This window comes from Diabrotica undecimpunctata, chromosome 9 (assembly GCF_040954645.1).
Source record: "Diabrotica undecimpunctata isolate CICGRU chromosome 9, icDiaUnde3, whole genome shotgun sequence".
In the NCBI taxonomy this organism is placed as follows: Eukaryota; Metazoa; Arthropoda; class Insecta; order Coleoptera; family Chrysomelidae; genus Diabrotica; species Diabrotica undecimpunctata.
In genome coordinates this window covers 17,740,583-17,753,671 of record NC_092811.1, presented here as the reverse complement: position 1 = coordinate 17,753,671, position 13,089 = coordinate 17,740,583, and the positions used below count along the sequence as shown (strand labels likewise).

Below are 13,089 nucleotides of genomic sequence, written 5' to 3'. Positions count from 1 at the left end.
ATATATGTTGTTATTAAAAAATTTTTCGGTTTCTTATCGGTAACTTTATTATAAGCCGAAACATATTATTTTTTCCTATTGGAACAAAACTGTAAATTCAAAAATTTTCAAAAAATTCATAAGTATTTCTTATTATCATATCTTGATGCTGTAAAAAAATTAACAAAATCCTATGTTTGGTTTTCCCGCTTTATACTTGGAAAAAAGCAGTTTTTTTGAGTTTTTTCAAAAACGAAAACATGAAGTTTGTTTAAAAGTTGTCAAAATACTTCTAGTCATCACATATACCTTCTCAAATTTTTTGAATTTGGGATTTGTCTTTTGGAGGGTGCTGATCAACCTTAACCCATGGTTGGACAATGGAAAATAATTGTTTCGATTTTAATTATTTTGAAGGCAAAACTAGTTTAGATATGTTAGAAAAGTATTTCTGCTCATGTACCGGAAAATGTTCTACGAAAAATTGTAATTATATTTCCTATAATTTAGAATGCTGCGCAGTATGTGCATGCACACCAGAGAATTATAAAAATGTTAAAGACGACTCTATTGAAGACAATGAAATCAGCTTATTAGATCGAAATCCTGTTGCTGTTGACGAAAATTTTCAAATTATTGACAATGAAAACGATGTATAATTAATATTATATTTTAATTTTATTATATTTTTTAATAAATATTAATTAAATATTGCTTAATGTATTTCACTGTAATAAAACATTCAATAATATAGTCACCACGTATATTAAAAGAAAAATTACATTATTATAGCATTGTAAAAAATTAATTTTAATTGTTTTAATTATAATATGTCTATATAAAAATAATTAGAAATATCTTTTTTTTTTTTAATAAATTGTACATAATATTTGTATTGAATTAATTTTTTAAATTTAAACAAATATTTCTACGCGCCGCACGCCTGTATCGCCGCAACCGCTGTACACACTTAGCGGTAGTCTGCTCCAAAAGCATATTCGAAATATTTGTGTCCACGTTTTTAGCAAGATAGAAAAAAATTATCCGTGTCAAAATATTCTAACTTGTACTCGACGGTTTAAAGATTATAAAGCTATTTGTAGAATTGCAATTCATTTAGTAGTTTTTTAGAAAAAAAATCCCAAAAATTACTAATTAAGGCATTTTTTCAACAAAAAAATGCAAATAACTCGAAAAGGAAGCATTTTTCGAAAAATTATCAAGAGAGAAAAAGTGTTTATTTTGATGAGATACACCTAAAAAAATTGATTCCGAAGCAAGTCGGTGAAATTGCTTTTTTGTATAAGTTATTTGTTAATTGAAACTCTCGAAAAAATAGTTGATGTTTCTAGATGTTGGCAAAATTTTTGATCTGTTTTGGCAATTAATGTTAACAATTTTCTGTAATTGCCTCGATTGTCAGAGTCATCGCCTTCAAAATGACCCCGAAACGCTAATTCTTGTTTGGTCACAAAACATACGGCATCTATAAGTGTGCTAACGATATATCTATTTTTTTTACAACTTCATTATGTTGAGCAATATTTGCTTTAAAAGCTTGGTTAAGAGAATTTTCAATTCTTGTTTTGCTGAAACGGAATCAAATTGGCTAATTTTTTCCATTATGTCAAACATTTAATTTTATATAAAAACACTAACAATTATATTGCAAAATACAACTGAATATTGAACATTAGAAAAAGTATATTTACTTACGCTCTATAATAGACTTTTAATAGGTAAAAGTAAAATGGTACACTCATCGAGTTAAAATCTTTGGATAAGCTATGAGCATATTAACATGTATATTAAAAACGGCGTCAGAAGGTGTGGTTAACGATCATATCAATATGGCGGTGGGATCAGGGCCGGACTCAATAATATTAAAACTACTATACAAGTATTATGACTAGTTATTCAGAAGATTTAAACATAATCTAAAAAAGTGGGATACATTTCACATTGTCATTGCCAAACGCCACTGTTAGGTTAGGGAGAAGTGTGCTTAATGGAAGATGAAAAAAGCTCTCATCATTGGTTACACAAATAAGGGTCTTTAACATGGGCTTCAGTCTGGTAGAGGTCTATTGGTCGTGGTTCGACAGAGCTAGACTACAAGAGATTCTCGAGTAAGGTGAATACACGTAAGAGAAGAAACTTTTGGGCACCACCCTATTTTTGAAGGAACAGGGAAACCTAGAAAATACGAGAATGGATAGAAAATTAGATAAGAGCAATAACGTGAAAGATATAAAGTGATGAGAACGGAAAGAAAATAAAACAAAAACAATACGAGAAAGATACAGGTGGTTCCAAGACAGGAACAAAAAGAGTAGGGAATAGTAATTATATCCCGCTGTAAACACTAAAAATACGACATATCTACATAATATATAAAGCATAATTAATACAATCAAATAACAATTTGTACCTGAAAGAGATAATAATATAAATAATATTTCAAAGGTTAAATTAAATATACAGTATGAAATAAAAGAAATGTGTTCGTTTTACAACTTATGATGTATTTGATAACTGTTGGGGTAAATCGCTTGTTTGATACTCGCTTGCATGAAATTGATACACTACTTTACTATTACTTTATTTTCACTGAAACAAACTTATTACAAAACTCATTACAACAAAAAATGTACTTCTACTCTCAAAAATAAAGTCTATATCTAACTTCATGGTCTTCTTCTCTCTTGCGCATCTGCTGTCAATTTTCACGAAAGGGTTTGGACAACTGCACCCGCTTCAACCGCAACTGCACTCATGTTTTAATTCTCCGTAACAATAACTTCAAATTAACTATTTTAAATTCTGTGCAAAGTTCGTTACATACTTGATCAAAAATTAGTTCGATTAACAAAGTTAGAAAAGCTATTTTTAAACAAGCAACAATGAATATCTGCCGAATATAATAAGAAATTATGTTACCGTATTATTTAATACTTAAAATTTATAGATATTTAGATTTAAAATATTTAAGTATTCTCAAGAATAGCACAAAAAAAAATATTCCGGAATTTGATTCTGTTAGGGATTAATTATATAAAATTACTAATAAATAAGACAAAAATACATATATACTTATACAGTAAATATTATTAACAATTGAAGGGGTGAGTGGATGACGGGAGTAAGTGACATTTTTTAAGAAAATGAGTTATCCGCATGGATGAAGGTGGTAAGTGCTAAATTAAATTTTCCACTTATCCCCAGCCTTCTATGATTTAAAATAACTGAGATAGCCAGCGTATGAAGGAGGTAATTGACCATACTACTTTAAATATCTAGTGAATGAAGGAGGTAAGTAACAAGATAAAGTACTTACTTCCTTCATCCATACCACAAAGAATAAAAAGTTTTGAACTACAAGTAAATTCTATATGATGAGATCGTTGCTCTTCCTGAAAATGGAAATGAAGAGGCTCTTAATTGGCCCACTAAAACCAAGAAAAAAATATTTCCACTAAAAGTAAAAGTAACTAGAAAAAGACAGAAAAAGATTAAAGAATGGAAAGCACGAAAATGTGCCAAGTGCAGAGAAAGTGGTCTGGCTTACATTTCTAAAATAGGCCAAGTAAAACCCGCTAAAACCGTTCACTCTGGGATTTTGTGCAATGAAAATTGCCGTTACAAGTGTTCTGAGTCAATAACTTTAGAAGAAAGGGAATCAATATTTTCTTCCTACTACAAACTAGATGTAAATGCAAAAAACTGCCTTTTTTTAAGAGCATTAAAAAAAGGGAACCAATGAGAAAGAAAACTGGAGCATTAAAGCATAAAACTGCCACCTACCAATACAATGTAACTTGTAGTGGCCGGCAAACTACCGTATGCAAACGGGCTTTTATTTCCTTGTTTGCAATCAGCTTGAAAAAGGTTGACCTAATCCAAACTTCAACAAAATCAGGGAAAAATGCTTCTGAACCGGACAGAAGGGGAAAACACGCAGTCAGACCTAACAAGACCCCTGCTGAAGTTGCTGCTTACGTCATTGAGCATATTTAAAGTTTCCCAGCAGAAGAGTCGCACTACTTCAGGCATTGTAATATTCACAAAACTTTCGATCCCTAGAATGCATAAACTTTACCTAGACAAATGCCGAACTGACGGAAGAAATGAAAAATTTCAAATAAAAGAGGCTACATACCGATTCATTTTTAATAATGAATTTAATCTGTCTTTTGGTTATCCCAAAAGCGATACATGTAGCACATGCGATTCAAAATTACAAATCAGCGTTTGAATCTCAAAAAGCAGATAGAGAATTTGCTAGCAAATCAGAGAACACTGTGTATGTAACATTGGATCTAAAGCAAACTATGTCTCTACCTAGGCTTAGTACCTCGAAAGCCTTTTATCTTAGACAAATGTGGTTTTACAACTTAGAAATCCACATAATAACCAAAAATGTGGAAAAAACCGTTTTCTGCACATGGACCGAAAATCAAGCTTCCAGAGGTAGCTCGGAAATTTTTAGTTGTTTTCTACGAACAATCGAAAATATCATCTAGTTTTGTGGACGGACTCGTGTGCCGGGCAAAATAAAAATTTTTTGATGGTATATTTGTTTCAGTATCTTATGGGCAAAGGCATCTTTAAAACGATTGAGCACAAGTTTCCAGAGGTAGGACACTCGTACTTAGACTCGGATAGAGCATTTGGACGTATTGAGAAACGACTAAAGAAACATCAAAACATTTACATCCCTGATGAATATCGTGATGTGATTGTTTCTTCAACCAAGAAAAATATGGTGATAGACATGCAACATCACTTTAGAGACACGGAAAATATTATGAAAACCATGAAACTAATGAATAGAAAAAAAGATCTTCTTAATGAAAAGGTTAATTTCAAAACTGGAATACAGTGGATTCGCGTAGATATCTTTGGATCATACCTTTTCAAGAAGTCTTACCATTACTACACACCTTTCAAAATGGTATATATCCTCAAGCAGAAAAATTTCCCATCCCTTCTACCTAAAGAATTCAACATTCCAAGTCATATCCAAAATACTGGATCCTTAAGCAAAGAAAAGGTAGACAATCTAAAAGAACAGCTTTGCTTCATTCCAGAAAGGGATAAGTGGTATTATGAAGCCATCATAGAGCAACAAAAATTTTAAGAAGGTGGTACAATATCCTTAGACTGATTCAAAAGCTGCTTAGAAATTCAGTGTTTGTCAGTCTTTTGTAAAACCAAAAATATAAGTGTTTACTTGACATCCATGTTATTTTTTTCCTGGTTATAGCTCTTATTCAAAAGAAAATGCAAATATTTATCCTAGATAAAGGAGGTAAGTCCACATACCCCCTTCATTTTGGCATAGACATAATTTCTAACACAAAAAAGTTTTTGGATAAAAGAGGTAAGTACAAATATATATTTTTCAAATAAGTTTTTAAAAATCGGGGGGATTTTTGTTTTTACAATAAAATTTATACATATCCTACCTGTGAGAATAAAAAAAATCGGTTTAAAAAATCGATTAATAAAAAAGTTCCAGCAATAAAACTTTGGAGTTAAATTTCTCAAAAACTTACTTTTGTTACTTACTTCCTTCATCCACTCACCCCTTCAATTATTCTTTAGCTTTTTATCACCGTACTTATATTATCAATTGTCCATCGTCAAAGGAAAAAAATTACTAAAATTATAAGACGATAAATCACTAGACTGGAGTCGGTAGTATCTCTGATCATAAAACTTTCCGCTTTTGGTTGATTTGAGATGAAACCTAAAAATACAATTATATGCACCATTGAGCATTAATAACAAATTTATATTTTAAATAAAAAATATGATTAATGAACTCGAAAGTATTATAAAAAGCTTAGAAATTGTTTATTTGGATTTTTTTATTCTGTTTATTCATTATTTCTATTTAATTGGAAGTGGATGTTTTAATTGTTATTTTGTAAACTTTTCAAAATATTCAATAATGGCTGAAAAATTAATCGAGAAACTAATCTACGTTACTTATAAGATTTTTTATGAATACTATTAATTTATTCTTTGAAGTACGGGCCATTATTTTGTTTACATTTTTGTATACTAACTTGTCAAATGTTATTCTTGAAGATTTTTTATCAACATTGCTACTGCTACTGCAACTACGTTGAGAACAAGAAACTATTATTATGTACTATCACAATATAATATTACAGTTACTATAAAACTATTAAAACTAAAAATATTCTAAAAACAACAACAATGGATTCTAACTCGATGGGTACATTACAAAAATAATCTAAAGTCTCTTATTTGACACTTGTCTAATGACACTTGTCGTGGTTCCTCCATGGGCGGTAATAACTAAAAACAAATCGTCACCTCTACAGAGATAGTAGTAGTTTTTGTAGATAGGTTGCGCCGGTGGTTTCATTTCTGAAAGACAAGCAGAATAAGCAAATTATAATATTTATTTTTCATTTAGTTGCATTTTATTTATTTAACAGAGGATTATAATTTTAGGTCTCTCTTGTAAAGATATGAAAACTGATGCCAATAGCGTATTAACAAATCATGATAGAAGTGACAGTAATTTGATCCAATATATAACCAATTCCACTACCAACATGAACACTGGAGGACAACGTTTTATATGTAGCATTTGCAAGAAACCATTGTCAAACAATTATCGTTTAGAACTACATATGAAAATACAAACCGGGGAAAAACTTTTTGAGTGTGAAATTTGCACCAAACAGCTCTCAAGGAAACAAGTTTTAAAATCGCATATGACACTGCATACTAGTGAAAAATTATTTGAATGTGAAATTTGCCCCAAACAATTTTCAACAAAGGAGAATTTAAAATCACATATGAGAGTGCATACTGGTGAAAAGCCATTTGAATGTGAAATTTGCACCAAACAGTTTTCAACGAAACAAGCTTTAAAATTGCATATGACACTGCATACGGGTCAAAAACCATTTAAATGTGGAATTTGCGCCAAACAGTTCCCAACGGAACCCATTTTGAAATCGCATATGAGAGTGCATACTGGTGAAAAACAATTTGAATGTGAAATTTGCACCAAACAGTTTTCAACGAAACATGTTTTAAAATCGCACATGAAACTGCATACCGATGAAAAACCATTTGAATGTGAAATTTGCACCAAACAGTTTTCAACGGCCTATGTTCTGAAATCGCATATGAGAGTGCATACTGGTGAAAAATCATTTGAATGTGAAATTTGCACCAAACAGTTTACAACGAAACAAGTTTTAAAATCGCATATGACTCTGCATACCGATGAAAAACCATTTAAATGTGGAATTTGCACCAAACAGTTTTCAACGGGACACGTTTTAAAATCGCATATGAGAATGCATACTGGTGAAAAGCCATTTGAGTGTGAAATTTGCACCAAACGTTTTTCAACGAAACATGTTTTAAAATTGCATATGACACTGCATACTGGCGAAAAACCATTTGAATGTGGAATTTGCAATAAACAATTTTCAATGAAACTATATTTAAATTCGCATATGAGAGTGCATTCTGGTGAAAAACCATTTGAATGTGAAGTTTGCACCAAACAGTTTTCAACGAAACAAGTTTTAAAATCGCATATGACACTGCATACTGGTGAAAAACCATTTGAATGTGAAGTTTGCAATAAGCAGTTTTCAATAAAAATATATTTAAAATCGCATATGAGAGTGCATACGGGTGAAAAACCATTTGAATGTGAAATTTGCACCAAAAAATTTTCAATAAAGGAGAATTTAAAATCACATATGAGAGTGCATACAGGTGAAAAAAATTTCACATGCAAAATATGCTCCAAAAAATTTGCATATAATTCTGGTTTAAAAGTACATATACAAACTCATACTAGTGAGTAGCTATGAAAACTTACACTTACATTCTGTAGCATAAGAAAATCGGTTGAATTAATAACAGTTCCGAATAGACACATATTGAGATTCAGCTTTGAAGAGTGAATACGTCTGGAGCGCCAACGCCAAAATATTTAGATAAAATGTAACTCTCTGAAATATATTTCATTGACCCCTTTAATTGTGTTTATATTTATGTGCCGACTCTATAAAAAAAGTTTCAATTTGAATGCCTGTAAATACGTTTACTTATCAAATTAATATACCGTGTAGTTAGATTGGAAACACCTCTATAAAATTTGAAGTTGTTAACCGATTTTAACCAAATTTTTTTTAATGTCATGTAATAAAAGGTCTAATGCGGGACAAAATATGAAATATTTAGTTAAATTTTCAGGGCAGTCTACGATACTTTTTCTTCGTCGAAAATGGAGAATTTATATTAGCGATTTTTTTATTTAAAAAATTGTCTACGCCACTGGATTTAGAGTGGCTTCAAATAGCTGTGACAAAAATTTCATTAAGATATATTTATTAATTACAAACTTATGACAACTTAAAATTTTAAAACTCACTAAGCTACGAGTCAAAAAAGAACACCCTGTATCAACAGATAACCATAAAACTAATTATTTTTCAAATAATTTTAATAATAAACCACTACTAGACATAAAAATGTTTAAAATAGCATAAAAAGTTAGTGCAAGTAACGCCTTTACATTATTATTAACTTTACGTGATACCACCATTGAGCATTAATAACAAATTTATATTTTAAATGAACAATATGATTAATTAACTCGAAAGTGTTATAAAAAACTTAGAAATTGTTTATTAGGATTTTTTTATTCTGTGTATTCATTATTTCTATTTAATTGGAAGTGGATGTTTTAATTGTTATTTTGTAAACTATTCAAAATATTCAATAATGACTGAAAAATTAATCGAGAAACTAATCTACGTTACTTATAACATTTTTTATGAATACTTTAATTATTTAATTAATTTATTATAATTAGTTTAATTAGTATAATTTATAAGTAATAACTAAAAACAATTCGTCACCTCTACAGAGATAGTAGTAGTTTTGGATAGGTTGCGCCGTGGTTTCATTTCTGAAAGACAAGCAGAATAAGCAAATTATAATATTTATTTTTCATTTAGTTGCATTTTATTTATTTAACAGAGGATTATAATTTTAGGTCTCTCTTGTAAAGATATGAAAACTGATGCCAACAGCATATTAACAAATCATGATAGAAGTGACAGTAATTTGATCCAATATATAACCAATTCCACTACCAACATGAACACTGGAGGACAACGTTTTATATGTATCATTTGCAAGAAAGCATTGTCAAACAATTATTGTTTAGAACAACATATGAGGATACACACTAATGAAAAACCATTTAAATGTGAAATGTGTACCAAGCGGTTGTCAACGAAACGTGGTTTACAATTGCATATGACACTGCATACTGGTGAAAAATTATTTGAATGTGAAATTTGCCCCAAACAATTTTCAAAAAAGGAGAATTTAAAATCACACATGAGAGTGCATACTGGTGAAAAGCCATTTGAATGTGAAATTTGCGCCAAACAGTTTTCAACGAAACAAGTTTTAAAATCGCATATGACACTGCATACGGGCCAAAAACCATTTAAATGTGGAATTTGCGCCAAACAGTTCCCAACGGAACCTCTTTTGAAATCGCATATGAGAGTGCATACTGGTGAAAAACCATTTGAATGTGAAATTTGCACCAAACAGGTTTCAACGGCCTATGTTCTGAAATCGCATATGAGAGTGCATACTGGTGAAAAGCCATTTGAATGTGAAATTTGCACCAAACAGTTTACAACGAAACAAGTTTTAAAATCGCATATGACTCTGCATACCGATGAAAAACCATTTAAATGTGGAATTTGCACCAAACAGTTTTCAACGGGACACGTTTTAAAATCGCATATGAGAATGCATACTGGTGAAAAACCATTTGAGTGTGAAATTTGCACCAAACGTTTGTCAACGAAACATGCTTTAAAATTGCATATGACACTGCATACGGGTCAAAAACCATGTAAATGTGAAATTTGCGCAAAACAGTTCCCAACGGAACCCCATTTGAAATCGCATATGAGAGTGCGTACTGGTGAAAAACCATTTGAATGTGAAATTTGCACCAAACGTTTGTCAACGAAACAAGCTTTAAAATTCCATATGGCACTGCATACGGGTCAAAAACCATTTAAATGTAGAATTTGCGCCAAACAGTTCCCAACGGAACCCATTTTGAAATCGCATATGAGAGTGCATACTGGTGAAAAACCATTTGAATGTGAAGTTTGCACCAAACAGTTTTCAACGAAACAAGCTTTAAAATTGCATATGACACTGCATACGGGTCAAAAACCATTTAAATGTGGAATTTGCGCCAAACAGTTCCCAACGGAACCCATTTTGAAATCGCATATGAGAGTGCATACTGGTGAAAAACCATTTGAATGTGAAGTTTGCAATAAGCAGTTTTCATTAAAAATATATTTAAAATCTCATATGAGAGTACATACTGGTGAAAAACCATTTGAATGTGAAATTTGCACCAAAAAATTTTCACAAAAGGAGAATTTAAAATCACATATGAGAGTGCATACAGGTGAAAAAAATTTCACATGCAAAATATGCTCCAAAAAATTTGCATATAATTCTGGTTTAAAAGTACATATGCAAACTCATACTAGTGCGTAGCTATGAAAACTTGCATTTACATTCTGTAGCATAAGACCATCCTTTGAATTAATAACAGTTCCGAATTGACACTTATGGAGATTCAGCTTTGAAGAGTGAATACGTCTGGAGCGTCAACGCCAAAATATTTAGATAAAATGTAACTCTCCGAAATATACTTCATTGACCCCTTTAATTGTGTTTATATTTATGTGCCGACTCTATAAAAAAAGTTTCAATTTGATTCCCTAAAATTAATATACAGTGTGACCCATTTAGATCGGAAACACCTCTATAAAATTTGAAGTTGTTAACCGATTTTAACCAATTTTTTTTTTAATGTCATGTAATAAAAGGTCTATTGCGAGACAAAATATGAAATATTTAGTTAAATTTTCAGGGCAGTCTACGATACTTTTGTAATGAAATGCAAAACCTTTATAAACTAGGTTTTAATATACAAGAAATTAGCATTGTTTTGTTTGAATGAATAACATGACAATTACATATGACATTAACTAAAACGAAGATGACAAATGACAAACACAGTTCACAGACCACAGGACAACTTTTTCTTCGTCGAAAATGGAGAATTTGTATTAGCGATTTTTTTATTAAAAAAATGTCTACGCCACTGGATTTAGAGTGGCTTTAAATAGCTGTGGCAAAAATTTCATTAAGATATATTTATTAATAACAAACTTATGACAACTTAAAATTTTAAAACTCACTAAGCTACGAGTCAAAAAAGAACCTAAGCTAAGAAAAGAATTATTCAAATAATTTTAATAATAAACCACTACTAGACAAAAAAATGTTTAAAATAGCATAAAAATTTAATGCAAGTAACGCACTTACATTATTGTTAACTTTACGTGCTACAACTTAAATCTCAGTTGCCATGACAACGATATTACTGTTTGACATTATTTGTGTCACACAAATTTCAGTGCTAACATAAATTTATGCATAATATCTGCAACAATATTTACTTCAAATTCTTTTAATAATATTTTGTGTCATGGCTGCAAGATTAAGTTTGAGAGAAAAAATTGAAATTATACATCTTTTGGGAGATAAAGATAGAAGTGCCAGGGCAGTTTGTACAATATTTAATGACAGACATGTGGATCGTCCTAATATTAGCTGCGGTACGGTAAACAAAATAAATAGAATATTTAATTAATATGGTGCAGTATCAAAACTAATTTTAAAAAATAACCCGTTACAAAGAAGAAGAGGAAATGATCAAATCATTTTAGATCATTTCAGAAATAACCCTAATGCCAGTTTATATTTGAATGTGCCTCGAGAGAGTATTCGGCGATGTCTTAAGGTAAATAATATTAAACCTTTCAAACCAAAATTCTTACACACATTACAAGAAGGCGACGAAGCAAAACGTTTAGAATATTGTTTATGGGCCCAAGGGGAATATTTAAACAATATAAATTTTCTAAAAAACGTGTTGTTTACCAACGAAGCCACTTTCACTACAAATGGAGTAGTATCATCACAGAATTGTCGGTATTGGACAGCAGATAATCCCCATTGGGTAATAAACTGTAAAAGCCAGTATTCTCAAAAAACTCAAAAAATCAATGTCTGGTGTGGTATACTGAACGAGCGAGTTATTGGTCCTTTCTTTTTTCAAGAAAACTTGAACTCACAGAACTTTTTAGAATTTTTAAACACCGGCTTGTGGGATGCTATTCATGAGCTCCCAATTAATGAACGATTAAATTTTTATATCCAGTTACATGGGTGTTCTGTTCATTATGCCAGAACCGTGAAGCATTGGCTAAATGAAAATTTTCCGAACCGTTGGATAGGCTGGGGTAGTCCGTAGATCTCACAATTTTAGACTTCTTTCTCTGGGGAGTTATCAAACAAAAAGTTTACCAAACCCGTGCAAGAGACATAAACGAACTTCGTGCAAGAATTCGACAGGCATGTGCAGAAATTACTCCCCAACAACTAAGAAATGTAATTAGAAATATTCATAAACGCTACGACAAATGTATTCTTTTGCGAAATTTAACTAAATATTTCATATTTTGTCCCGCAATAGACCTTTTATTACATGACATTAAAAAAAAAAAATTTAAATCGGTTAACAACTTCAAATTTTATAGAGGTGTTTCCAATCTAAATGGGTCACACTGTATAGTAAACACGAATGACTATTTTTTTATTATTACGATTTCTACGACCTAAAAGAACATATTTCCTTCACCCAGCCTGGCTTTGACTTTTTGTGTTTATAGAACTAGTGTGTGGAGACATCCGAACGTGCGTGATGGTAGAACTCCTTTTAATTTATTCTTCCGATGACACATTCAACATATTTTAAAGAATACGTTTAGTTCTACTATAACTACATTACTCATAACAAACATTAGGGTATATCCATACATCTGGCACCGATAAATCTAAATATAGCACTGATTCCTTTTAAACTCAAAATGTTCAATTTATATCTACCAAACTGTGTCAAGGATTTAGACATATTGT

At 30.9% G+C, this 13,089-nt stretch overlaps 3 protein-coding genes across 3 annotated transcripts in view; all 3 read left to right on the top strand.

Moving 5' to 3' along the window:
- LOC140450446 (uncharacterized) overlaps positions 1–8,217 on the top strand; it is a 78,458-nt gene extending 70,241 nt beyond the window's left edge. The window contains exon 3 of the mRNA XM_072544087.1: positions 6,469–8,217. Within this exon, the coding sequence (XP_072400188.1) occupies positions 6,469–7,850 (1,382 nt within the window). The 3' untranslated portion in view covers positions 7,851–8,217. The remainder of the gene's footprint in view (positions 1–6,468) is intronic.
- LOC140449617 (uncharacterized) overlaps positions 1–13,089 on the top strand; it is a 34,402-nt gene that overhangs the window by 18,615 nt on the left and 2,698 nt on the right. The window lies entirely within an intron of this gene.
- LOC140450368 (uncharacterized) lies at positions 8,957–10,871 on the top strand. The gene has a single exon (XM_072543966.1). It carries the CDS (start codon positions 9,064–9,066, stop codon positions 10,594–10,596), a length of 1,533 nt encoding a protein of 510 aa, XP_072400067.1. The 5' UTR covers positions 8,957–9,063; the 3' UTR covers positions 10,597–10,871.